This window comes from Urtica dioica, chromosome 4 (genome assembly GCF_054948205.1).
Source record: "Urtica dioica subsp. dioica isolate 48M chromosome 4, U.dioica_male_clone48M_v1_H2, whole genome shotgun sequence".
Taxonomy (NCBI): Eukaryota; Viridiplantae; Streptophyta; class Magnoliopsida; order Rosales; family Urticaceae; genus Urtica; species Urtica dioica.
The window spans coordinates 7658785-7685033 of record NC_142759.1 but is presented as its reverse complement, the minus strand read 5'-3'; the positions used below and the strand labels follow the sequence as shown (position 1 = coordinate 7685033).

At 34.2% G+C, this 26249-nt stretch overlaps 4 protein-coding genes across 5 annotated transcripts; all 4 read left to right on the top strand.

Moving 5' to 3' along the window:
* The first annotated feature begins 6466 nt into the window (after positions 1-6466).
* Positions 6467-8107, top strand: GNC (GATA type zinc finger transcription factor family protein). Its single transcript, XM_089612329.1, has 3 exons — positions 6467-6856; positions 7027-7449; positions 7542-8107. The coding sequence occupies exons 1-3, from the start codon at positions 6653-6655 to the stop codon at positions 7902-7904; spliced, it is 990 nt and encodes a 329-aa protein (XP_089468455.1). The 5' UTR covers positions 6467-6652; the 3' UTR covers positions 7905-8107.
* Positions 8108-14942: 6835 nt separating this feature from the next.
* LOC149399955 (uncharacterized) lies at positions 14943-16709 on the top strand. Its single transcript, XM_089612106.1, has 2 exons — positions 14943-15304; positions 15866-16709. The coding sequence occupies exons 1-2, from the start codon at positions 15205-15207 to the stop codon at positions 16228-16230; spliced, it is 465 nt and encodes a 154-aa protein (XP_089468232.1). The 5' UTR covers positions 14943-15204; the 3' UTR covers positions 16231-16709.
* A 271-nt stretch (positions 16710-16980) lies between these two features.
* LOC149399954 (uncharacterized) lies at positions 16981-21342 on the top strand. 2 transcript variants are annotated; one of them, XM_089612103.1, is made up of 12 exons: positions 16981-17175; positions 17285-17341; positions 17440-17491; positions 17591-17664; positions 17755-17885; positions 18005-18122; positions 18205-18264; positions 18376-19013; positions 19088-19975; positions 20064-20168; positions 20364-20434; positions 21008-21342. In XM_089612103.1, exons 1-12 carry the CDS (start codon positions 17151-17153, stop codon positions 21009-21011), a joined length of 2223 nt encoding a protein of 740 aa, XP_089468229.1. In that variant the 5' UTR covers positions 16981-17150; the 3' UTR covers positions 21012-21342. The 2 variants fall into 2 exon arrangements, with proteins under 2 accessions (XP_089468229.1, XP_089468230.1); XM_089612104.1 differs by lacking the exon at positions 18205-18264.
* Positions 21343-22415: 1073 nt separating this feature from the next.
* Positions 22416-26113, top strand: LOC149399953 (Transducin family protein / WD-40 repeat family protein). Its single transcript, XM_089613470.1, has 12 exons — positions 22416-22589; positions 22655-22818; positions 23255-23333; positions 23543-23728; positions 23861-23959; positions 24052-24217; positions 24300-24406; positions 24493-24632; positions 24722-24800; positions 24895-25010; positions 25114-25231; positions 25792-26113. The coding sequence occupies exons 1-12, from the start codon at positions 22545-22547 to the stop codon at positions 25921-25923; spliced, it is 1431 nt and encodes a 476-aa protein (XP_089469596.1). The 5' UTR covers positions 22416-22544; the 3' UTR covers positions 25924-26113.
* Positions 26114-26249: the final 136 nt, after the last annotated feature.

Sequence of the window (26249 nt, the reverse complement as noted above, 5' to 3'; positions counted from 1 at the left end):
TGTGCAGTGTGTGCCATCGTATTAATGAGTTGTATGGAAACAAAATGACCTAGGCGAGTAGTACATATTCAACTCTCAGTTTTTATATTTACGGTACAAATTTGGTCTCATTTGTCCCATCTCACGTGTTTAAGGTAACACGTCACAGCTGTTATTTATTCCAGAGTAAGATATTTTCTTTTCATCTCTACTACTTCCCAATTTCGTTTTTTATATTTTAAAAAAAATTATAATAATCTTCTTGGCTAAGATATAGACATATGAATCATCCATGAGTCATATTATTGATAGTCCTGGTAGATTTCTGATCACACAATATTATGAGCAATTATATTCTTGAGAAGTAGAAAAAGAACAAAAATAATGATAAAGACATTATTTTTTATTTTTGTCTTTGCTATGCCTAGATCCAAAATTTATATATTTTAGTTAAATGTTCGTAGGTTGGTTTTGTTAGTATTATTATTAGTTTTATATTATCATTAGTAGACTAATAATCTCTGACTTCATATGTATGAAAGACTTTTTACAATCAAAAGCCTCATAAGAAGTGATCGTTTACCATTATAAAACAAAAAGAATGAAAGCCCTCACAGCGCAAAGGATGCTAAATCGTTTGGGCTTAATAGCTAGCAATATTAATAAGTGTGTACAAGAGAAAGAAAGAAAAAAAAATTTCTTTACACTAGATTGTTAAAAAAAAAAATATTTTAATAAATAATAATATTCTAAAGTGAGTTTCATCATTACAAGAAAGCCGAGGTTTAGTTAGCGATGTTGGAATGTATATATAGCACATTTTTTTTATGATCGCCCCACTATTTTGATAATTTTAGAACTACCCAAAATTAGTATATTAATTGTATTTTGAGTGTCACCAATCTTCTACTTGTGCACATAATGCATAAATTCTTTTATCAATTCCAAGTACTCGAATGCATGTTTGATAGTTATTCAATGTTTAAAAGAACCATAGTTTGACTTTTATCAACTAACTTGTATTTTCGACGAGCCGAGTTCTCATATACTTTGATATGCAAAAAAAAATTCTAACAAACTATTGTGATATGCAAGCATCTCATATCCTCTAGATTTTGTGGTGTTCCAAGACATTGTCATTTCAAGAGGGTTATGTGTTAGGATAGAAGTAAGCCTATCTCATAGTTTTGCTCCAATAATCCAAAACATTGAAGAATGTAAGGGATAATGGGAGGCTGAAACACCCTCTCAATTTTATTTTTTTAATTTTTTTAATTTTTTACTTTTATCTTTAAAATTTATAAATTAACCCCCTTTAAAAATGTTCTTACATTTACATTCATGGCTCCGTCCTCGTGAAGAGCCTCGAACAGGCTAGCTCAAGAGCCAAACAATTCATTGAGCCCCATGCAGTGACGGATCTAGGTGGGGGCTAGGGTGGGCCAATGCCCCCCCTCAATTTTTGAAAATTATTTTTTTAACCCCAAATTTTTATATTTTTTTATAATTTTACCCCTAAATTTTACTAATAATTATGTTTTTTACCCAAATTTGTAAGTTTTTTTTCAATAATGCCCCTCCTAAAAAATATTTCTCAAATTTGCCCCCCCTTGATTGAAATCCTGGATCCGTCACTGGCCCCATGGTAAAGCCGAGCAGTCCCACCCAGTAGACTTCTACTGGCAAGCACTACTAGTAGGCTTGATCCTTTCGTCCGAATGACCGGGGCACAAAGCACGCACGACTCAGCCGAGGGGACAATAGTATCACTTCTAAAAAAACATCTAAAAATGAATTCGGTAATAGTTTTTGCACATGATCATAGTTTTTATGTTAAAAATAAGATACCATAGAGATCACACAAATGAGAGTCGATCAATAACCAATCATTTGCAGATTTAAAAGAATTGATAACGTAGTATTAAATTTATCAAAATCCAGGATTGCTAATGCAAAAAATAAATAATAAAAAAATACATAACCCCATATGCACCATAATCCGTTACTACTAAGCCGACACTTACATATCTTCGACTAAAATAATGCTTATTCCATTCATTTGGACTTCTAAGTTCTAACAATAATTGAGTGGCTTTGTCAAAGTGAGGGTTAGTAAAAAAGAAAAACCATGAGCTCCTGATCAGTGACAGTTCTACGTGAAGAAACGGAGTAAAAGCATGCCATGTGGACCTAAAGTCCACTTGTGATTCATGAACTCCCATTTATGCTATAGTGAAACGACAGAAACCTTATGGTCCTGAAAGAAAAAGCCAATAAGTAATCCAGTGGTAAATATGGCAGGAAAAAGTATCAGTACTCGGGGTAATTCAAAACAATACATAGCCTCACTATCTCATATATATAATTCATATACATACAAAAATGTAATATGTGTGCCTGTATGCGGTCGGTCGATGTGCTAGAAGCGGAAAATATCTTCATCTTATCAATAGTATTAGTACCGGTAAAAATTAAAATTTTGAAGGTATAACTTGCTAGCCGAAACCCATATGATATAATTTTATTTAAAGGTAACTAGTATTATTTTTTTCCCCCAGAAGAGAAAGTGTGTTTCAGTTTGTCTCCTATTTATAGTTAAATTATGTATTGTGACTAAATTTGTCACTTCTATTTGTAGAAAATTACTCTTGAGCCAGTACTCATGCATCTTTCGATCTACTTAAACGCAGTAGTATAGTACAATGCTAAAAAAAACGTAATAGAAATGATTAGCCAATACATTATTAGATGAAAAGTGATTGTACATCCCAAATATGTACCAAAGAGTTTACAAATTGGATCAGCATATCAGGCTTGTGTCTGATTGAGGAACGTAACAAGCCTGAAATTTTCAAGCTTGATATCAACTAAATCATTGTCATATTGAGGAAACCAATAATCCGAAAGAAAAAAAAAATTATAAAACGGCGGGTCGACCATAAGTTGAATCACTAATTAACCCGCGAACTAGATGCAATACTTATATATATATAGCGCATTTTATTTTCACTGCTAAAAATATGTAGAACTTAGTAATGGTTACACTACTTATTTAGATGTTCGCTTTAATTTTCATGGCCCTTAATTAATTCAATAATACCATAGTTTGTTATTTTTCAAAGAAAATAAGAAATTACGTTCACGCCTTTATATAGTTATATATATCGAAATAAATAGGATATAGTTTATGGAAAAGGCGAGCGGGGAGGGGTTTTGGGGGCAAACTTGTCCCTTGCCTGCACATGGCATTTAATATAATTTGGCAATACTAAGGATATGATGAAATTGAGATCCCATGCAATACTCTACCCGATCTAACTATTATATGTATATTTCCATTTTGCACACTACTTTAGAATCTTTCTACAACCAAATTGAAATAATCATAATGGTGATGATGATGGATATAGAACAGGGACAAATATTCTACAGCTCGAAAAAAGAAAAGGACAGAGATGATGGAAACTGATTAGTGTATAGCTACTCATATTTTTTATATATTGATAGTTACATTCATAACCAAGCCCTAGTGAAATTCGATTTTAATTGGGTTTATAACGATGTTTAAGTTTAAGAGTTTTGGTGTAACACTGTTCATTAATTTTGGGTAAAAATTCCACTAAATATAGAGTTTTAGAGTTTTGATATTTTTTATATTGGAAAATTTTAACTCTATTTATAGAATTTTGAAGTAATGCATTTGAGATACTCTAAGAATACATAGGATCTAATGAAGAACACTGCAAAAGAATATTGATGTAATTCGTCCTCAGATACTGCACAAGAATTTTAGAAATACTATTGACACTCACTCATTGTGTGACAGTAGAGTGACATCGATCATGACATCTTAGTGAACGTTATAGTATTCCAACATTCTATTCATCCAACAAAGTACGAGCTGTAACGTACTCATGATCACTATAGCATTTACAAATATCTCACACATCAGAGAGTACTATAGAACTTTGCATATTTTCCCTTTTCATTTTAGCCTCTTTCAATTACTTAATTTGTGTAATAAAGTTAGAAACAAGGTCATTTTTCATCATAAAAAAACGACACTCATACTAAAAAAACAATAATAAAGGCCTAATTATGAGGCTAGACCAACAAAATTAAGACCCGGGCAGCACAAGCAAAAACCACAAAGAAGCCCACAAAGTCGGAACCTGGACCAAACAAGATCACAAGTTAAAAAATGCCAAGTGAATATCAGTGTCACATTACACCTTGTCTAAATGCCACACCTTCACCAGCATCACGCCCCCATTCGGCGCCAGGCACTCACACGTCCGTCACACGGCGCCCAAGGCCATTGCGCCGAGTGACAATGACCTCGTGTGCCGAAGACCATCGTGAAACCCTCCAGACATGTTCTACCTAAGGCCAAGTCCTTCTGCGAGTTGTTCACCCACTACAACAAAAACTGGCAACAGCCGCGACAAAAGTCGTGGCTGTTGTTACTTCAGCCGCGACAACAGCCACGACAAGTCGCGGCTATTCTCGTGGCTATCCAAAAAATGTCAAATAATAAGCACGAGAATAAGCCCGCTCCAATGAAAATATAAAATTAGCAACAGCTACGACAAGTCGTAGCTGTTGTTGTGGCAGTAGAGTATTTAGCCATGACAATTGTCGTGGCTATTCTATAATCTCAAATAATGAGCGCGAGAATAAGCCCGCTCTAATGAATAGATGAAAATAACAACAGCCACGACAAGTCGTGGTTGTTTCATCTAAAGTCGCGGCTATTTAGTCACGACTTGTCGTGGCTATTCCCGAGAATAAAAATCGTGGCTGTTGCCACTGTTTGTGGTAGTGACCGTGCCAAGTCCTTCATCGTCGCATACCATCCCGAGCCAAGTGACGACGAAGTATTGTGCACTAAAGATATCAACGTCAAGCCTACATGCCGCACACTAAACTTCCGCACCATTCCCTACCACATGACACTCCAATGCCAGGTCCTCCAAGGTGTCGAGCACCTCATATGGCCGTGCACTCTTCCACAAGTTCCACCCACCCCAAGACTCTCTGTCAACATTCTTGTTGTCGACCCAAGATGGCTAAACAATCCTACCTTGCCTCCTCGGCCAAAGTTGCCTCCAATGCCCATCCAATGCCTTCAAGCCTCCACCGTAAATATACCCCTCGACGTAAAGGTTGAGGTAGGCTTTCTCTATAACTTGGGGAAACACTACTTCTCTCTCACTTCACTCTCTCTTACTAAATACACCTAATGTCTCTAACTCTAGCTAGAAATGATATTAGACCATCACCCCACATGTAGCAAAAAGTCTAATGTTGAGCTCGGAACGTGCACTGCAGAAAATCTATGCACTCTCTCTTAGTTTAAAAATCAGAAATCTCTCTATGGTGAGGCAAGGCAAGGATCATGAGTTTCATCATCGTTTGGCCCACATGCAGTCATAGGATCTTACTTTAGATCAAGCCACTTTTGGTTCTAAGTGTTGATTAAAAAAGAGCATTAACAAGAAATATCTCGTTCACTTTAATTATATTGAGAACTTTTTATTGTTTTATGAATACTTCCTAAATTTATAAATAATTATAATTAATATTAATAATTTTAAATTTGATTATAATATTTTAAAATTCTTGTAGGATCCCATTATATTGATTTTGTAGTTTTACCTTCAAAAAATATTTTTGACACTTGGCCCCTCCAAGGATAACTTGTGGCTCCTCCTCGCATACAGTTTCTTTTTAGTAATCTTTATATTATTATGAACATGTAGCAATGGGATTTGAATTTCATCAATCGTCAATTTATAATTTCAATACCTTTGTTTATATACGTGATTTGTTAATTAATTCAGTATTTTTACCTTTTTTAATTATAACCTTATGTGACGATATACCAATTTCCTAACTAACATGACAAAAATTAATTTTTCCGATATAGTATTTCTTTAGTAGTTAAATGAAAATATCACCAATTATAATTTTCTAAATATAAGAATCTTGTGATATTTTTTCTTCTGAATATATGGTCAGTGAGTAATGCTTATATTTTCCCCCTTTTTATGCAGTACGTGGAACTATTTTGCAACCTATTTAATTCGAATATTAATATTAATGACATTACAATTTGGTTGAGAACGGTGTAGTTATGTCTCGTGTTTGATTAGTTATATATGCTATAAATATAATGCATGTTCGGAGTAAATTTATATTAATATTATTAATGACATTTTTTTTTCTTGAGAACATTGTGATTAAGTCTAGAGTAAAGTTATACCCTCTGATCTCATATATATATTTTGTGTGGCTTATATCAAAGGGTCACCGTACAGCGGGTCTAGAATTCATGATGAACGACACTATAGGGCAGGGCTTATGTGGGAGGCGGTTAAATTAAGTTGTTCATTTTTAGATAGGGTTTTTTTTAGTGGGGTCTTTAAAGTAGCATTCCACATATCTATCTCTCTCTCTCCCTCTCTCTCTCTCTCTCTCTTTGGGCCAGGGTTATGAACTCACGTGAATCTCTTATAGGTACATATCATTCTTCTCTCTCTCTCTCTCTCTACTTTATAAGAGTCATAACATTGATCAGCATAGGCCGTTTTTGCCGAATCAGATCTCAATAGTACTTTTTCTGAGCACAACATAAAAGAAGAAAGTACTCTCTTTCTCTCTTTTTCTCTCAATGGATCCACTATTATCATACCATAACACTCCCTCTTTCATTGATCTGAATGAAGATCAACCTCAAGATGATGACGATCATCTCTTCCAAAATCTAATAAGCCCTCACATATCTCCATCTCTGACCCTCTCATATCCGCAACAAGATCAAGCGCAGTTTTTCTTTAGAGAGGAACAAAGTTTCCAACTTCAGGCATCACTAGAGGTATATACATAAACTATCTACATATATATAAACCCTTGATCTGATCATATATAGTTTTGTCCTTTTTAATAATTATTACTGCTAGCTACTACTATTTTTACAACTGTAATAGTTTTTCTGAATATATCATTTCTTTGTTTGTATTTTTTTTTTCATTTGTCGCTTCACAGGTTGATCACAAGATTGTCTCATCCGGTGGATCATGTGATCACCACCACCATCCAAAGGCTGACCAAGAAAGTGAATCTGACTACAACGATTTGAAGCTGAGAATCTGGAAGAGTACCAGTGATGACAACACTCTTGACGATTCGGTCAAGTGGACATCTTCAAAGATGAGGATGATGAGGAAGATGATCATCACCAACACAGATCACAACCCCCATCACGATCATGATCATCATCGTCAGAGCAACATCGATGATCATCGCCACCACGGTCCAATAATAAATAATTTCACCAGTAGTACCAGTTCTTCCTCAAACATCAACAACAACAACAACAACAACAATGGGATGGTAATAGTTAGGGTTTGTTCTGATTGTAACACTACTAAGACCCCTCTCTGGAGGAGTGGACCTAGAGGCCCCAAGGTATATTCCTGATTCTATATATATATATATAAAAAAAATTATATTTAACCTAATTAATTAGTTTCTTAATTAAATTGATTAATTTTGTGCAGTCACTTTGCAATGCCTGTGGAATCCGGCAAAGGAAGGCTAGAAGGGCGATGGCCGCGGCCAACGGGACAGGTGTCGCGATGGCGGACGACAAGAAGAGCACGGCCGCCGCGTCTAAAATTCAATCCAAAGTGAAGAAATCAAAAATCAGCACCACCATTGGAGAGGGTAGTTTCGGTAATAATCCACAATTCAAGAAAAGATCGACCCCGTCCTCTAGAGGCAGGAAAAAGCTTGTTTGTTTCGAAGATATTCTGAGGATTAGCATGAAGAAGAGCTCGGCTTTTCACCATGTTTTCCCTCAGGACGAGAAAGACGCGGCGATCCTTCTCATGGCTCTATCTTATGGCCTTGTTCACGGATGAGATCCATTATTTTTTTTTTATTTAAGTACTCTTTCTGATTTTTTTTTTTTTTTTGTCTTGTCTTTCTTCTTCTTTTCAAGTGTATGTGTTCTTAGCTAGCTAAAGTTTTCCATGTGTGTGTGAGAGTGAGTATTTTGTGAAAGAGAGAGAATTAGATGATGTGTGAGGAAAGTAAGCTATTTTTTTTTTTTTTTTTTTTTTTTTTTGCGTTCAATAAGAAAAGAGAGAATAAAATTAGTGTAGCTCTTGTGATATGTGGTAAAGGTGAGTTTTGGACAAGTAGATAACCAAATCAAGGGTCTCTTGTTCGTTAGTAGTGTCCCATCTTATTGTCATACCTTATAATAATGAAGTCTATTATATTTCTTGCTAATGTGTCTACAGTGTGCATATGTTCTTTCATGGTTTCATTTCAGTACTTTGAATATATTCTCGTGATGATCAACGTTATTTTTCGAATACGTAATCTAAATAATCCGTATTCATGAGAAAGTATTTTTTAGAAGTAATAAGCTCCAGAACTGATCATAATTAATGATAATGATAATAATAATAATAATAATAATAAGCATGGAATATTATAAATGACATAAATGTATATGTACAAATAAGTTGATAAAAATAAGAAAAGAAAAAGAGAATGTTAGTCACTAGGGTTTCGGACCCACAAAGAAACAAAAAACCCTAATCGAGACGCGCATATCATGATGGCGATGATACAGATTAGAGTCTCTCAGCTTTTGGTGCTATGAAAGATCGCAGAGAGAGGATTGTACTTTTGTCTCAGACATTGTCTTCATCACTACAAGCTGGTCAGAGACCTAGAAAATTCGAAATTGCAGTATATTTAAGCAGAGAACGACTACACTCTATTGGTGAGTGTTAAAGGTATATATATATATATATATATATATATATATATATATATATATATATATCACACACCCTGGCCGGGTAAACAAATGGTGACCATGTTAGTAACAAGTAATAACATTTTTACTCAGATATGTTTTAAACTGAGTTTAAATTTGCTTTTCTTCAATTAATTTGAATAGTAAAAGTGTGTTTCTGAGTTAACAATATTATAGCTTATCTTTATTTTGTTTTTAGACTATTTTCCTCGCATAAAAAAGAACAAAAAGAACTTGTGGTCTCCTGTGTATTTTCTGGTGTTCAAAGGTCGAGGCAAAGGGCTGATTGAAAGTAACTCTATCCTACCAAAAAGCTATGTCAGCAGCTCTGAACCCCTGAGTTAGACCGGAGGTTGCATTTCGATCCTTATATTTTAATTTTTGCTTAAGTTACTACCTTTTGCAATTGTTGGCACATAAAGTAGTTATCTTTAACTAAAATTTAAAACTAAGCATTAATTAGTGGTAATTATAATTAATGCCTCGTCAAAAAAACAAGGAATCAGAAATATGAGAATTCTCATTGTAAAAAATAATTAATTTGAGGATTAAATTGAGCAAAACTAAAATTTAGGGTTTAAGTGCGATTGTTTGTATAATTTTGAGAGCACACACGGCTTCAAATTTGACAAACCAAAAAGGTAATTCCTAAAATTGAAAAACAATTGCGTTTTATAGCAAAAACTAGAATGATAAAGGTATGTAACTTTTGTATGTAAAAAGCTGATGGTGCCGAGTGCTGGTCCTGCATGGCAGTATTTGTCTCAGATAGTAAAAACTAAAAATCCTAACCTCCCAGTTTCTGAAAAGTTATTAAGATTAATTGTGTACAATATAATAAGTAGCTTCGTTTAATTTTTGCAAAAAGCATGTAATTTTAATAATTAAGTAAATAGTTATTTTACGTGAATTTTAGGCTTATAAATATCCACTCCTTTAACTTAAAATATAAATATATATATATATATATATATATATATATATATATATATATATATATCCACTCCGTTAGAATGAACTTAACGTTTTATACATACTTATATTTGATCAAAAAATAAACACACAGTCCCAAAATTATAAATATATCTAATTGAATATTATAAAGAGAAAATGCGGTTGACCCGGCTTTGGACGAAATTGTTTTCCTAAATATTACTGACAAATTCAATAGTAGGGATACTTAGTTAATTAGGTAACAGACTACAACAAATATATCGTGACTTTTCGAAACTAAATTGGTTTTCAACCGCGACTTTTATCGTGACATTTTGTTGTAGTGACATTATAACTGGAGTTTTAGTAATGGATATATATATATATATATATATATATATATATATATTAGTATTATTTAATCCTTCAAAATAATGAATTGTTGCGTGGTTAAATGTGTGATTAATGATTAAGTGAGATATAATATATATATATATATATATATATATATATATATATATATATATAGATGGTGATTTTGAGTCACAAGGTTCATTTCTAATAATCTTATGACATTCAACATCAAATATGCAAAATTCCTATAATCTGCACATAGATACTATGCACAGAGGAGCAAATTCAAAGTAAAACTGTAAAATATATTGTCTGGCCATTGTACTAGAATATATTTACCTTTTGGGATATATTATATATATCCCACGTGCTTATTAGTAAAATACAATAATTAAGTTTTTTTCTTTAAAATAAATAATAATTTAGTTACCACTTACCAAAGGGGTTTTGTGTAATATATTATTTTCATGAAGGGGAACGTGGTTAGGATGAGTTTTTAATAATGGATATTAATATCAAAAAATTGGCTACGTAAGCCACCTAAACTATAGGAATTGTAAATTAGCCAACCTTTGGTAAATAATTTGTAAATAGCCAACTTGCATACGTGGCAGCCTATTAACTACCTAAAATATATGTTTGGTTGTGTTAAATAAGGCTTTTATTAATCTGTTAATAAGTTTACTTGGCTATTTACAAGAAATTAACCAAAGGTGGACTATATCTCAATCCACTATATCCATGTGGCTATATAACTTAATAACCCTATTAATATACTAGTAATAAGCTTAATTGCTCGATGTGTAAAAATGATAATATTATGTACTTAAAAGTTAAAACTTGTCATTAGCAAAGTTAAAGAAGATAAAAAAGAGTTTTACAAGACCAAGTATTATATATATATATATGTTTACAGTTGGCTTCAACAGTACTAAGCACTGAAAATCTGCCATATTTATAATCCAAGAAGAAAATAATTGGGAAAATAAAAACATCAGAAGTCAAACGACATGGCTCTGACCCTTAATAAAGTTATAGAAGTCAACTTAACATGAGAATTCACGTGTTTATTGTACCAGGGGGAACAAGATAAGATATCGTAATTTGTGATTTGTAGTTTACTAAAAAGGACCTACAAGAAGTGTGGTGCTAATGGAAGAAATAATATTTGTGTACTTTTTCAAATCCTAAATTCTTATATCATGTATTTATATCTATCTTCATTTTATTTTATCGTAAAATAGATATTTCGTAAAATCAACTTACACTTGAAAATAAAACTAGTTATCATAATCTATCTTCAACTCAATACTCTATTTTTAACACAAAAACAAAAACAAAAAATCACAAATAGTATCTGAATTAATTTTTATAATTGTGCTATTTAGTCCCCGATCTTTTTAGCGCTCTTCGCAAACCTGCGCGGCTGCGCCCATCATGTTTTGGTAAATTACCATTTTAAGTATTTTTAATTAACCTTTAGATCTCATACAAAGTTTATATAGTTTCGAAAATCACAATATAACATATAAATATGAGATTAGACTTAAAAACACCCATTTTCATTTTTTTCTTTGAATTTTTGGAGAGGTTGAGATCAATCTTGATAAAAAGCTTCTGTATCAAAATTCTACCCGAAAGAACTTGCACTTCCCATTGCCTCCATTGAAAATGTACTGAAAACGATGCCAGCCTAAAGGGAAGTTTTGCAACAATAATGGAAGATGAAGAACTTCTAAACATAATAAAAATAAAAATTAAAAAATCCATAAAAAATATAAGTAGAATCAAGGACACTTGGCCACCGGAAAATCAAGAAACTTTTATTCATTATAGTGTGGTCCAAGGATTGAAATACCGCAATCGCACTTTTTCCGTGCCTCTACTTTTTAAGGTATTCCGTCTCGTACCATGGTACTCTGTGGTAATTGACAAACGTTCGGGATATCTCGTACCGCGTGGTCAACTGCATTCCGCGAAGTATACTGCAAAAAAATGGTATCTTGCAGGGTATTTATACAACAAATAAATTTTAAAAAAATACTTTTAAATTTTCATGACATAAATTTGAGCATAGAGTTTTCATTTTTCACATAGAGTTTTTATACATACTAATATATACTTCATCCCGCGCGATATTTAAAACCTTGATAATTATATATATTAAAATGTTATTTTCTTGCAAGCAATTATAAATTAAAATATAATAAGTTATTACGTAATTAAATAAAAGTTACACTATATATTATTAGATAGAAATCCAAAATTAAATTAATTACATAAAATAAAACTTACATTTACTTTTATTTTCTTAATAATTGAAAAGGAAATTGCAAGACAATTGTATACAAATAAATTTTCCCAATATATATATATATATATATATATATATATATATATATATATATATACTCAGATTGTATACGAGAAGCATATTCTTTTATAGAATGTATATATTTTACTACTTATATATACTATGTGTTGACAAGAAGAGTAAAGTAATTGCTCTTTACAATATTCATTATTGTTAACGTGTATGTGTAAGGAATTGTTAGCACTTATAAACTGATGCAAAAAAAAAGTCCCATGGAAGCAAAATGTACTTACTAATAATAGAACAGCTATAAATAACTTAAGTATGTATCTTTCGGTCATTTAAGTAATTGGCCGGCTTAATGCTTTTTTTTTTAAATTTTTTTTTAAGTAAAGGAGTCTTGTTGAAGTGCCCAAAAAATCCAATTTAAATTTTCATTTAGTTTGGACGAGTAATGCAAGATTTTCCGCGAGAAATAATTGCGAGATCTGAGCAACTCGCAAGATATTCACATCTCGATCTTGTGCCTGTGCAACAAACGAGAACTTGCACGACATAACATTCGGATCTTTGAGCAGGCCAAATCCAACAATAACCTATTTTTTAAAGTGAGCTAGACCAATCTAAAATAGAGAAATGACTTCAACTAATAGTAACTTTGATACTTTTGACCAAAATAAATCAAACTATGTTTTTGGAAACTTCTACTAGTAATTGTAGACCTATACAATTATTGTTAGTGTAAACTTATAAGTTTACTGTTTATGACAACTGTATACTTTCATGTCTACATTTACTAGTGTAAGTGTCTAAAAACATTATTTGGTTTATTTTGGTCTAAAGTATCAATTGTTAATACTTGTGGCCATTTCCCTCTAAAATAAGCGGTAGTTGGGTAGATTGACATATTAACAAAGTTTTGTCACGAAAATGATTTTGATGTGAAATGTGTTTTAATTAATACTAAAAAGTCTTGAGATCTAAAATTACTAGTAAACACTCTTTTTTAAAATGAGGGTGTAATTTTAGGCTACTAACCTAATTGTCCCAAAATTATATTTAGAGAATTGCGAATTATACTATGCCTTATTAAACCTAAGGATGTCAATGTGGCCTACATTTTACATTTTTTTGGTATCTAGCCATTTGTTGACGTGGCATTGATTAAGAGTAGTTGAAATTTCTATTATATCCTTTTGATATTTCAATTTTAGTTGCCAGATACGATTTGAAATTCAAATTTAAACGCAAATCATTTTACGCTTTAAATTTTATTTTATTTGCTGATTTTATTTACAATTTTTTAAGGAGATAGTTATATCATTAATTTCGGCATATTCTTTTTCAAATCATAATCCATTAATCTTGAGCGATATTTTTAATTTGCGCATATTTTTTTTTCAAACCGTAATCTTGAGCTATTTTTTTCAGAATTTTTTTTATAGTATTTGAGAAATTTTTATGCAAAGGAATCATTAGTTTATGATAATTTTTAGAAATTTTGTTTATTTATGTAAATTTATAAAAATTACATTTGAATCCGAAAGTCTTTATTCAGCCGTCTCTGCTTTCTTCATATTCTTTTTCTTCATTTTCTTTTCTACCTATTTGCGATTCTTAGTTTTTTATTTTTTATTTTATTTTTTATAATAGGACTATGAAGGTAAAAAAAATTGTTGAATTAATTTATAGAAACTTATGTTAATGTATAAAAATTATTGTTTGAAGTCGAAAAACCTCTGATTAGTCGTTTTTGTTTTCTTCATATTCTTCTTCTTTGTTTTTTCTTGCTTGTTCGTTGTTCCGGTTTTGTAGGAAAGAACAATGAGTTCGGTTTTTGTTAATGTAATTTTTTAATTTGCGAGATGTTCTTGAACGTTTGGATTTTTTTTTTCTTCTTCTTCTACGAGTGTTTATGTTGAATGAGATGGACGTTTTGCTTTTCCATTATAATTTGTGTAATTGGTTGTGTGTAATTATTGTCATTTATTTCGTTTTTTATTATTTTTTCATCAGGTATATTTGTGTTAGTGGGCGGGAATTATGTTAAAAGGTGATGTAGTCTTTATTCGATAGGTAATAAATTGTGGTGGCTAATAAATAAAAATCATTTAAACTATGACTACATTGCGATTCCAAATTTAGAAATGGTCAGTTCGCTGCTTTGTCCTTATATTTACTTTTGTTTACGGTTTATAATTCTATTTAGAAAGGGCGCCTTTGGAAATGTAAGCTGTAAAAGCATATATAAGTTTCACATTGATATATAGTCAACGTTTCGTAAATCGTAGATAAATAATCATGTCCATATATTTACACGTGTAAATTTACGTAAATATTTCAATGAAAGGGCTGATCATCACGTCATCTTTATTATTATTTATTTAAGATACACGTGTAAATTTACGTAAATAATCTCAAACGTTTTAATTAGTTTAATTACCTAATTTGTTTTTATTTTTTAAAATACTCTTTGCAATCTCAAACGTTTTATTTTATTTTTTATTTACTCTCTTAAACAAGCAAGAGTAAATTAAGCTTTACTGGATAAGTTTTCTTGAACAAATATTAGTGTTCTTGAATATTCTCGATTGCCGGATTTTTTTTTCTATCTCAAAAGCTCTCATCACGAGATCTAAACTAAATCCCAGGCCTTAACATATTTTGCTAACAAGGAAGCTAAGAAGGGGTTACTCGCTAGCTACGCATTCTCTTGAAAAACCGAAGTAAAGAATCCCATAAACGCCAACACGCAAGCGAAAGCTACGCTCACATTTGGCTGTCGTCAATGGCGGAGCAACAATCACCTCAGGCTCCAAATGAGTGGCAAACGAGGAGATCAAAGTTAGCTTGGCGAGCCCTTTTGATCTTCAATCTCGCCGTTGGAGGTTTAGTGTTTCTTCGTTTTTGCGTACAATGTGTTTGATGTATTGACTCCCGTTTTGTTCATGCTCTAGCCGTAACCGTATCTCTCGATGCCCATTCCAATAGAATTGGGTTTGTTGTTATATAAGCTTTGATGAAGTAAAGTCTGGTACTTGACGATTTGACTACAGTTAGAGACATTATTTCCGAATCGATGAGATTGTGAAAAAGAAAAATAGTTAGTTTTTAGGGGTAAGGAAGTGTATTATTGCGAGTTAGTCCATGAACAGAGGTGGGAAATAATCATTTAGCAATAAATGAAACAGTTTAACAGTGATCTTCGGGGCTCTCGAATACCAGTTGATCTTCAGTTTCCTATCGTTTTGATCAATGAATTTCGAAGGTTCTTAAATGGTGTATTTTTAAGTAATGCTTAGGGCATTTTACTAATCGATACATATGTTCCTTCCATATCCGGGCTGCCTTTTCTTCGACCTTTATGCAATGCTGATCAGTTTTGTTTCCTGACCCGAGGATTCTTGTGAGACACTGTGATTCAACATTTCAACTGTGCTTTTTCACAGCTTACATTTTCTCAAGGCCAAGGAAGAAAGACACCAGTGTAGGGAATCATCGCAGAGCTTTGGTAAAAGAGGCCAAAGAAGAGAGCATAGCCGAGGAAGCCCCGTCCCAGGCCACAGAAACGATGCTGACCCACGATTATGATTACGATTACGATATGTTGTTGAATTATGAATCACAAACGAACCCTCCACCGCCAATGCTCCGAGAGCCGATCCTCGAGTATCAGCAACGCGAACTCTTCAAGTGGATGTTGGAAGAGAAGAGGAAAGTTGAGCCGAAAGACCATGAAGAGAAGAAACACATCGACGGAGATAAAGCCATCCTCAAACAATTTTTCCGTGCGAAATCTATACCGAGATTCTAGCTTATAATCTCTGTGTTCCCATTTTCAGGTTAGCAAAAAAATAAAAACTAAAACTATCTAGAGTATAGACAACAAAATGGAGAAACTTACAAAGGACTGACAGTTGACTCATCTGTGCTCATTGCCATACATATTCATTTGTAACATCTAATTTGAACATCAATTGAGTTTAATTTTTGTAACTCTTGATGTTATAAGTGCGTATGGTTGGTCACATTCTGTTATACAAGAGCAGAGAGATTTGTTGTTTTTACAGGCTCGATGCACAGAGGTCTCTAACAAGGGCAATAACGATATATATGTGTGTGTATATACTATATAATATATATATATATATATATATATATATACATACATCGGTGTGTACGGAACTATGGATACAGAAGATAATTAACCTGCCGAGATACGGCTGTACTTGTATCTACATAAATGCACTAAATAAAAGAGCAACCAAATCAAGTCAAGTAGCTAATACATTTCAAGGAAGAGGAAAAAAATAATCCGTCTTTTCAAGTAACAACACTGAGATTGAAAATCTTTCTCGTCTTCTTTCTTTTTTTCTTTTTCTAATGTAAAAGTTGTTAGAATGAATTCGGTCCAGAAGTGAAGACCAAAAAAGGAAACATAAGACAAATTGTGTGTTTTGTGTGTGTGGTGACTTTTATGTTTTTGAAGGACCCCACAATCTGTTTTGGCTAACCACGTCCACAATTTATATCCAATATCCTATTCCCCGACTCTCTCTCTCTCTCTCTCTCTCACAGACTATCAATGTTCTTAAACCGTTCAATCATAAAAAAAATAAAATTAAAAATAGAATAAAATAAAATATAGCCGAAACTGAAGAACAGTCACATTGTACAAGCTTCACACTGCTCTTGCTTCATTTTTCACATTTATAGAAGGCAATTGTACTTGCTATGCCAGGGACAATCCTAGTTTCAGGTACTAATGATTCTAAACTGTATTTAGATAGTTCAAATTAATATTATTATTATTATTATTATATATGAGCTCTTCATCAAATAGATGTATATGATGTCATTGATTACAGTTCTTGAGTTAAATGGACTCCCATTTCAATCACCACCTTCATCAATGTCAATGAAAGGTAACGCAGTTATCGCTTCACTAGACTCTTACTTAGTGCTGCTAAGACATCCATTAATACAAATGATAATTTTGATTTATTACTTACTGTAAATGCAGTTTCCATGGGGAAAAGAGAGTATCTAGCTGGGGACAAAGGAGATTTTTCCTTGTAATTATCGCTGTGCCTCAATCCCATCTCATTTTTAACTGATACCATTTGTGTCCGAATGGAAATTATTTAAAGTTCATTTTACTTTTTTTTTCCCAGTCCATTGACAACGCTTCGCGATAATTTGGTAATTGTCATCCACGATTCCGAGGGAAATGAGATATCACACGGAGGTTTTTTTTTTTTTTTTTTTTTTTGAAACTTCCCCTTCTAATAAGTGAACTTTTATTCCGAATGAGTGTGTTTTTACTGTCTTGACGAAGGTGTCGAAACGAAGTCGATAGTCGAGCGAGGTATTTGGGACGACTTTTTCAGTCTCGAAGGAGGCGGACAAGTCCACATGAAGCTTCAGTTCGTGCTCAACGAAGACGAGAAGAACAGAATCCGCAAGATGGTTTTGCTTTCAAACATTCTCTTTCTTTTCCTACAATTGCCCGAAAGTCGTTACATTTTACCTTTCATTTAAAAGCGAATGCTTTTTTTTTCTCTCTCTTTCTCTGTCTCTCTTTGAAGAGAGAAGCTGCATTGAAAAGGAAACAAGGCAGGCCTATTGATTTCCGAGCTAATCGTGTACAAGTTGCCGCTAATGCTGGTATCAAACTTTCTTCTTCTGTCTTCCCCGAGAACGCAGGTTTGACATCTTTACTCGATCATGAAAAAAATTGTCGTGAAAATTCTACAAGTCTTAATTCCCGGTCTCTTTGATACATTAGTTTCGCGTGAAGTAAATTCTTTCTTGGAAAGCCCGGGACTAACCACCATCACCAAAATCGGTAATGACTATACAATTCGGCACACCATTTTACGGATAGACAAAAACAAATTGGGAAGCATCATTTGAATTCTTTGTAATGGCTGACGCGACGTGTTTTAGAACGATGCAGATAAAGTCGAAGAGACAAGAAGCTCTTCGGCTGTTACTTTGGCCCAGAAGCTCGATATCCAACCGAATAGAGCAGATCCTCCCATGGAATCGGTTCGGAAAGTCGAGGCCCGACCGCTCTCTTCTCCAACTCCTTCCAAATCCGTTTCGGCTGTTACTTCGGCCGAGAAGCTCGATATCCAACCGAGCAGAGCCGATCCTCCCATGGAATCGGCTCGGAAAGTTGAGGCCCGACCGCTCTCTTCTCCAACTCCTTCCAAATCCGTTTCGGCTGTTACTTCGGCCGAGAAGCTCGATATCCAGCCGAGCAGAGCCGATCCTCCCATGGAATCGGCTCGGAAAGTCGAGGTCCGACCGCTCTCTTCTCCAATGCCTTCCAAATCCGTTTCGGTTGTTACTTCGGCCCAGAAGCTCGATATCCAACCGAGTAGAGCCGATCCTCCCATGGAATCGGTTCGGAAAGTCGAGGCTCGACCGCTCTCTTCTCCAACGCCTTCCAAATCCGTTCATTCGACGCAATCACTTTCCTTGACAAAGGGTCCGGTATCCGGGTCTTCATCTAAGAAACGACCCTCTCTAGAGAGGAGTCCGAGCAGTGTCAAGAGAATGATCACGGCGTTCGAAAGCAGTCGTTTCCAGGTACATCAGTCGATAAACGTCTTTTTCGAACAATGAACGAGCTAACTCTTAACAGTTTATATTTTATCAAACAGGACAATAAGCCTCAGATCAAGGCAACACTAGAGAAACAACAAGTGAGCAAGGTTGGAGTGTACTCCAAGGAAAAATATACGGAAAGGAAAGAACCAATGGAGTCTAGCGCGACAAGAGTGAGAGAAAAAGGGGTTGACATTAAACCAAACGAAGTAGAGAAAGGCGACGTTAAACCCCGTGAAGACTTCATCGCAAATGCACCAATCGAAACATCTTCGACTTCTGAGACCAGTCTTAATCAACGTGACGAACAAAGTGACGATGCTTCTTCGGAACCTGGAAAAACTTCGATCATGAGAAGAACTTTGACGCACGAATCAAGAATTTGTAATGAAAAAGTGGCTTACATCAAAGCGGAGGAAGTAGAGAAAGATGACAGTAAACCACTTGAAGACTTCATCACAAACCCGCCAATCAAAACATATTCGGCTTCTGAAAATAGTCTTCGTCAGCACGACAGACAAAGTGACGATTTTTCTTCGGAAGCTTCCAAAATTTTGACCGTTAGAAGAACTTCGACTCACGAATCGAGAAAAACGGAAAATTGCCACGAAAAAGAGATTGACATTAAACTGAAGAAACTAGAAAGATCTTCGGCTTCGGAAAATAGTCTTCATCAACATGACGAACATCATGACGTTATTTCTTCGGAGCCTTCGAAAAGTTCGATCATCACAAGAACTTCGATTCATGAATCATTTAAAACGGATAATTGCCCTGAAAATATGGTGAATGGCTTTGAGGTTTCGGGATCGTGGATATTTCCGGACCAACAAAGACTGTTCTGCGCAACCACCGGTGGCGAAAAGTTCATGGATCTCGTGAGAGTCCACGGTGCCGAGTCAGAAACTCATCAAGAGAAGACCATCGTTTGCGTGCCACAAAAGGTTGACATTGATCTTGAAACTTTGACTATCATAACAGAGACGTATATGAATAAAAAAACTCTTCTTTTATTTCACCGCAATGTCACAGATTGGTGATGACGGTGGCAACCAAGATGAGACGAAGAGAGAATCGGAAACACCGAAGCCAGAGAGCGATGACGGTTCTGAACCTTCTACATGTATATTTGGAAGGGTAACATTTTCTTCTCTGCTAAGCATATTAAGTTTTTTTTTACCAACTCTAGAATTTTTGTCATCAGTCTTTGGAGAGACCTTGTTAGAATCATATAAACAAATAGTACTTGAAAAGAAATTATGAAAAAAAGAGCTAATTATTCTGATACTAGTTGGGACTCGGCAATGAAAGATATTCTATTTTTCTTATCAGGTGGTGAAAGTTGCAATTATGGTAGGATTTGGAACGCTTGTTATCTTTACAAGGCAGAGAAATAGCAGCAGGTACAAGATATTTATTCCTCTGATTTCCAACAAAAATAAAAAATAAAAAAATAGGTGGGATATCGAAATTCGGGGAATATATCACCGGATTAATGGAACGTCTTTCTTAGAAGAAACTAAAATTTATAAAAGAGAAAAGGAAAGCTAAAACATAGCCACTTGACACTCCCTAGCTTCACATACATAAATTTTTCTATTTCACACATCATACATTACAGGTATCTTTGGTATTTTAAAACAAATTAACCAAAAGCCAACTGTTTTACATTTAGAAATCGGTCAACCCGTTACCGAAAATTTAAGCTTTGGTTAACCGAAATCCCATGTTTAGTTTATGTAACGGTGTTTGTGGTGTGACCATTTTATAGAGTTAAATGATTAATTAGTCACAAATCTTATTTGAAGATTAAATTACTACAAAATCAATAGTTGGAGACCAAATCAAAGAGCCAACTAAAAATAAGCAGAAAGATGAAGTAGCTATTACGAATCAGTATGAAAGTACTTCTGATGACTTTCATCTTACTTTGTTTGTGCATTATATTAATTGTCTATGTCCTTGTAATCCTGCAGATGAAAGTAGCTGGTTTTCATCATCAAATCTTTCATTGAGCCTAAGTAAATATGTAAAAATGTTATAGAAGGGGACAAAAAGGTATATTGAGGCGAAGCAGTTATATTATCCATGTGACTATTTTTGTGATCGTTTGTTATACAAAGTGAGATGGGTGAAAAGAAAAAAAAGATGAGAAATTTTCTACAAATTACGACTACAGAACACCTTCTATTTTTTCAGTGTTTATTAATTTTTTTTTCGTCCTTTTGTAAATATTAGTTTAAACTTTAAACAGCAGCAGAGCCTGGCACTCCGTTTAACGAGAAAGAAACATTAGCACGAGAGGAAATTAGAGAGAAATACTACATATTATGATACTCCAAAAAAAATTTGTTCCGACCAGCCAATTTTCAACTTCTTTTAAAATTTTAGTTAAAGTTTTATTTTATTAAGAAAATAATTGGCATGGTCGAAATAAATTAAATTAACTAAACAATTAATTTAATTTACTTAAATTTGATGGACTATTTTTCGAAGTAAATTAAATTAACTTAATCGATTAATTAATTAATTTCGGCCTGAAACGCTATTTTCTGAATAAAATTAAACTTTTACTATTTTTTTAAAAAGAATATAGATTATTAAGTTACTGACCTAATTGCAAAGAATTTGTTGCAACTAGTCAATTCTTTAGTTTCGTTTAATATTCTAGCCAAAATTTTATTTTTTTAAAAGAGAATAGCCTATCAGGCCGAAGTATATTAATCGACTGATTATGTTAATTTAATTTACTTTGGTCTTGTGAGATGTTTTCCAAAATAAATTAAATTAACCTAACCAATTAATTAATTTACTTCAGTCTGGTGTTCTATTTCTTAATAAAATGAAACTTTGACTAACATTTAAAAACATAATGGATTATTGAGCTAATGGCCTAATTGCCCTAATGATAATTTGGTATTAAAAAGAACTTTGGAGACATTAACAATAATCTATGTCATGTAATACTCTTTTATCATTTTTTTAATGCGGAACTTTTAGCAAAATTTTGTCTCGAGTCGTAAGTTGGACCCCGATGTTCAATTGATATAAACAATCGGTATTGAAAACTGTTGATCGATATATGGAGAATTAAATCTTCATGTCACTACAACCGCAAATAACTAGTCACTTATAGATGCAGAGATGTAGTTACCTACCCATAATATTAAATGCCGTCAACCACTACAAAGTTTTAACGCTACCAACCAACAATGTCACTACAAATCAAATCAATGTAATAGTGGTTCCTAGCATAATTTCATACGACTTTCAAAGTGGAGGTTGTGGATTCAATTCCCGCTCGCACCAAAGTTGCGTAAAAAAAATTTAAAAAAAAAAGTCAAAAGTCTAATTTTTTTTTATATATATAAACCCAAAAAAAAAAAAAAAAAAGTCCAACCCAGCAAAAGAAGATGAAAACGACACTAATTCGAAACCTAAAACCCTAACTCATCATAAAACCTTTCGTTTCTTCTCCGTCAACAAGCCAAAGCTCTGCTGCGAAAATCAAGAATGGGTCGGAAGATACGCCCTAAGAAAGTGAAGAGAAGGAACAAGGTTTGCACCAAAAGTTTGCTTGCTTCCGAAGCAATTGTTTCCTAAAAACGCCGTTGTTTTTTCAGGGTACGAGGGAAGGAGATGGTTCGTCTTCGTCTTCGGTGCCTTCAATGCCGACGAAGGTCTGGCAACCAGGAGTCGATAAGCTTGAGGAAGACGAAGAGCTTCAGTGCGATCCCTCGGCATATAACTCTCTCCACGCCTTTCATGTTGGTTGGCCATGTTTGAGGTTTTTATTTTTCACTGATCTTACTTTTTTGTTTAGATTTTTTTTAAGCTTAGACACTTCTGGGCATAGTGTAAGGTTTAAAGTTTGATTGACCTAAAGATTTTTTGTGTATAGGTTATAATTTGAGACGCTAAGAGGGGCTTTTTGCCATTAAGTTTTTATAATGAAAGAATTTGGAATTCGCAAGTGTACCCCACTGTATCACCATCTGATTAAATTGATCGAAATGTGGAATTTAAGCTATCAAAATTGTTTGTCAATTATGACATAGACGACTAGAAAACGTTTCTTGGTTCTTGTTTGTTTAAAAAAGAAAAAGAAAACGTTTCTTGATAATGAGTGGGCTTGTAAAGCTAAGCAAAAAAGCTTAGTGATTTATAATTATTTTTATGTAGTTTATAAGGATCTAATCAATTGGTATGTCTTTACTTTCCAGCTTTGACATCATTCGTGACACACTGGGATTGGTGCGGACGGAATTTCCTCACACGGTTTATATGGTCTCGGGAACTCAGGTAAGCTTTTCTTTTTATTATGTCTGTTACTAAGTCTTTGGCTTTCTGAAACTGAAAGGTGACTAGAGTCGTGTGCATTTTTCTATATTATTTACGCATTAAGCATTGTATTCGTGGAAAGGGAAAAAACATGAATACTGGCTTTCTTTGCTGAAGAAACTTATTTTTTTAACTTGTAAAATTTCCCACTTATTGCATTTTCTCTGCAGGCGGAGAAAGCTGGTTGGAACTCCATAGGTGTATTTAAAATATCCAACGTTTCTGGGAAAAGACGCGAACTAGTGCCAGAAAAACCTAAAGATGATGATGACACTGCTATGGATAGTGATGACAGTGATAGTGATTCGGACAGTGAAGATGAAGACGCTGAAGGAGCTAAAGCACCAGTTTTGCAGGCAAATTCTCATCTAAAACAATCATTTCACTTGCAATAATGATTAAAAAAAAACACTATTAGACTGCTTGTAAATGGATTGTATCTCTAAACACATCGGTGCGGATTTCAATTGTTTTCTTTGCCTGAACAGATGCGCAAGATAGCTCATGAAGGGTGTGTTAATCGTATACGCGCCATGTCTCAGAGTCCCCACATTTGTGCTTCTTGGGCAGATTCTGGTCATGTTCAGGTCGGAGTAACTTCTATTAGCTGTGCTCTTGAGTCTTTAACTTAATTAGGTTATTTTTGTTTTACCTCCTCTCTTCTTTTTTTCATGGGCAGATCTGGGATGTCAGTACTCATCTGAATGCATTAGCAGAGTCGGAATCAGAACTTGGCCAGGGTGCTTCTTCAGTTTTTAACCAGGCTCCGTTAATGAAATTTGGGCATAAAGACGAAGGGTATGCTTTAGATTGGAGTCCGCTTGTAGCTGGAAGGCTCTTATCCGGTAACTTATAATTACTGACAATATTCGGCTAACTTCCATGTTCTGTTTGTCTAATGAATCTGTTTGTCTTATGGTCTTAAAGGGGACTGCAAGAACAACATTCATCTGTGGGAGCCAACATCTGGTTCGTCGTGGAATGTCGACCCTACGCCGTTTATCGGACACTCTGCTAGTGTAGAAGATATACAAGTATGTTCGGAGGACAAGCTTGTAAAAGCCTTGAAATATTTGTTACTTTATTCCTTTTTTCTAATTTTATTTTTAATCTGATGCAGTGGAGCCCTGTGGAGCCTGATACATTTGCTTCTTGTTCTGTGGATGGCACCGTAGCGATATGGGATGCTCGGAAAGGAAAGAAACCGGCTCACGCTTTCAAGGCCCGTGACGTTGATGTTAATGTTATCTCATGGAATAGGTCTTCAAACTTGACTGTATCAGCTTTCGTTATGCTTGGTGCCTCATTTTGCCTACCTTACGACCCATTAAAATAATTGTTTGTGACAGGCTGGCTAGTTGCTTGTTGGCATCGGGTTGCGATGATGGGACGTTCTCAATTCATGATCTCAGAATGCTCAAGGAAAAGGTATACAGAATTGGCATTGTTTTCTAAGATGAGGTCATTCGATCCCATATATTAAATGGTAAATTTTTTATTTTTTATTTCTTAATCACCTCAGGAAGGAGATACTGTTGTGGCACATTTCTCATACCATAAACACCCGATCACGTCTATCGAGTGGAGCCCTCACGAGGGTTCTACATTGTCAGTGTCATCATCCGATAATCAATTGACGTGAGTGAAAAACGAAGATTAGATTTATTGAAGCAATCAATGTCTTATAATCATTCCATTACCATGAATTAGCCTTCTCATGCTGTTTGATTTCTTTGATCAGAATATGGGATCTTTCTTTGGAAAGAGATGTAGAAGAGGAAGCGGAGTTCAAAGCCAAGATCCAGGAGCAAGTGAACGCCCCACAAGATTTACCTCCTCAACTACTTTTCGTTCACCAGGTAACTCTTTTCTTCTCCAAACACCTTTACCAGTAACACCTTTGCTAGAGCATCCCCAACCCATTTCAAAGTTTGCATTTTGAAGATGTGGTGCTCTAGAGTTGTTGATCTCGAATTTTGAGCGGGTTAAAAGATCATATCTTTGCTTTCCAAAAGAACTTATTTCAAGGCGCTGTTTGGCGATTGAGAAACTCATTTCCTCTCTCTTGACTGTTGTTTGAATTGGGTTTTCATGGCTTCTCACTGTGACAGTCATTCCTGTCGATTAGTCACCTATTTTTTTTTTCTTTCTTTTATCTAATGTGATTTGAGTTAAATCTGTAAACGCAGTACTTTTAGAAAGATTTTACCCTGAAATTATTATGAAAACTTAGTGTGAAATAATAAATTTTAAACATACTCGTAGAGAGTAAACAATAGATTTTTTTTTTTTTTTTTTTTGCTAGGGTTTAGGGACTAGAGATGTCTTGAACTGTGCTCCTTTATATGCATATATGTGTTTTGAAGACTCCATATGAATTATTGCCTCTTACGACTGGGTTTGGTTGTGGTTGTTACAGGGACAGAAGGACATAAAGGAGCTCCACTGGCACTCCCAGATTCCGGGCATGATCGTGTCCACCGCATCCGACGGCTTCAACATTCTGATGCCCTCAAACATTCAAAATACGCTTCCCTCCGAAGCTGCCTAGAAGAATCCCAGATCTTTGTTTCTGTGCTCCATTATTTTTGTTTGTCCAAGCTTGTGATAACTATGCATCTCGTTGGATTTTCGTTAATAGTTTCTTTCACCTCTTTGGATGTTCCCATTTGCAAGGAAATTATTGATGAAAATAAACCTTCCAGTTTATGATAATACAAATCGCTTATAAACCAACAAACATTCCCGAACTAGTTAAGGAATATGTCAGATATTTAACATCTTATCCATGGATATGGAAAGAGATAATTTGTAGGGATTAAAAATTGATTTTGATTCACCCAAATGTTATCCTCACTTGTGAGGCCTTCGCTGAAG

What these genes read in the sequence shown, in the direction of transcription:
- GNC (XM_089612329.1), top strand. Translation starts at nt 6,653, where the DNA reads ATGGATCCACTATTATCATACCATAACACTCCCTCTTTCATTGATCTG. An exon ending in AACTTCAGGCATCACTAGAG is followed by an intron (nt 6,857 to 7,026) that starts GTATATACATAA and finishes GTCGCTTCACAG; the next exon opens with GTTGATCACAAGATTGTCTC. An exon ending in GTGGACCTAGAGGCCCCAAG is followed by an intron (nt 7,450 to 7,541) that starts GTATATTCCTGA and finishes AATTTTGTGCAG; the next exon opens with TCACTTTGCAATGCCTGTGG.
- LOC149399955 (XM_089612106.1), top strand. Translation starts at nt 15,205, where the DNA reads ATGGCGGAGCAACAATCACCTCAGGCTCCAAATGAGTGGCAAACGAGG. An exon ending in CTTCAATCTCGCCGTTGGAG is followed by an intron (nt 15,305 to 15,865) that starts GTTTAGTGTTTC and finishes GCTTTTTCACAG; the next exon opens with CTTACATTTTCTCAAGGCCA.
- LOC149399954 (XM_089612103.1), top strand. Translation starts at nt 17,151, where the DNA reads ATGCCAGGGACAATCCTAGTTTCAG. An exon ending in TCGTTTGCGTGCCACAAAAG is followed by an intron (nt 19,976 to 20,063) that starts GTTGACATTGAT and finishes GCAATGTCACAG; the next exon opens with ATTGGTGATGACGGTGGCAA. An exon ending in CTACATGTATATTTGGAAGG is followed by an intron (nt 20,169 to 20,363) that starts GTAACATTTTCT and finishes TTTTCTTATCAG; the next exon opens with GTGGTGAAAGTTGCAATTAT.
- LOC149399953 (XM_089613470.1), top strand. Translation starts at nt 22,545, where the DNA reads ATGGGTCGGAAGATACGCCCTAAGAAAGTGAAGAGAAGGAACAAG. An exon ending in AAGTGAAGAGAAGGAACAAG is followed by an intron (nt 22,590 to 22,654) that starts GTTTGCACCAAA and finishes TTGTTTTTTCAG; the next exon opens with GGTACGAGGGAAGGAGATGG. An exon ending in AGCTGGAAGGCTCTTATCCG is followed by an intron (nt 24,218 to 24,299) that starts GTAACTTATAAT and finishes ATGGTCTTAAAG; the next exon opens with GGGACTGCAAGAACAACATT.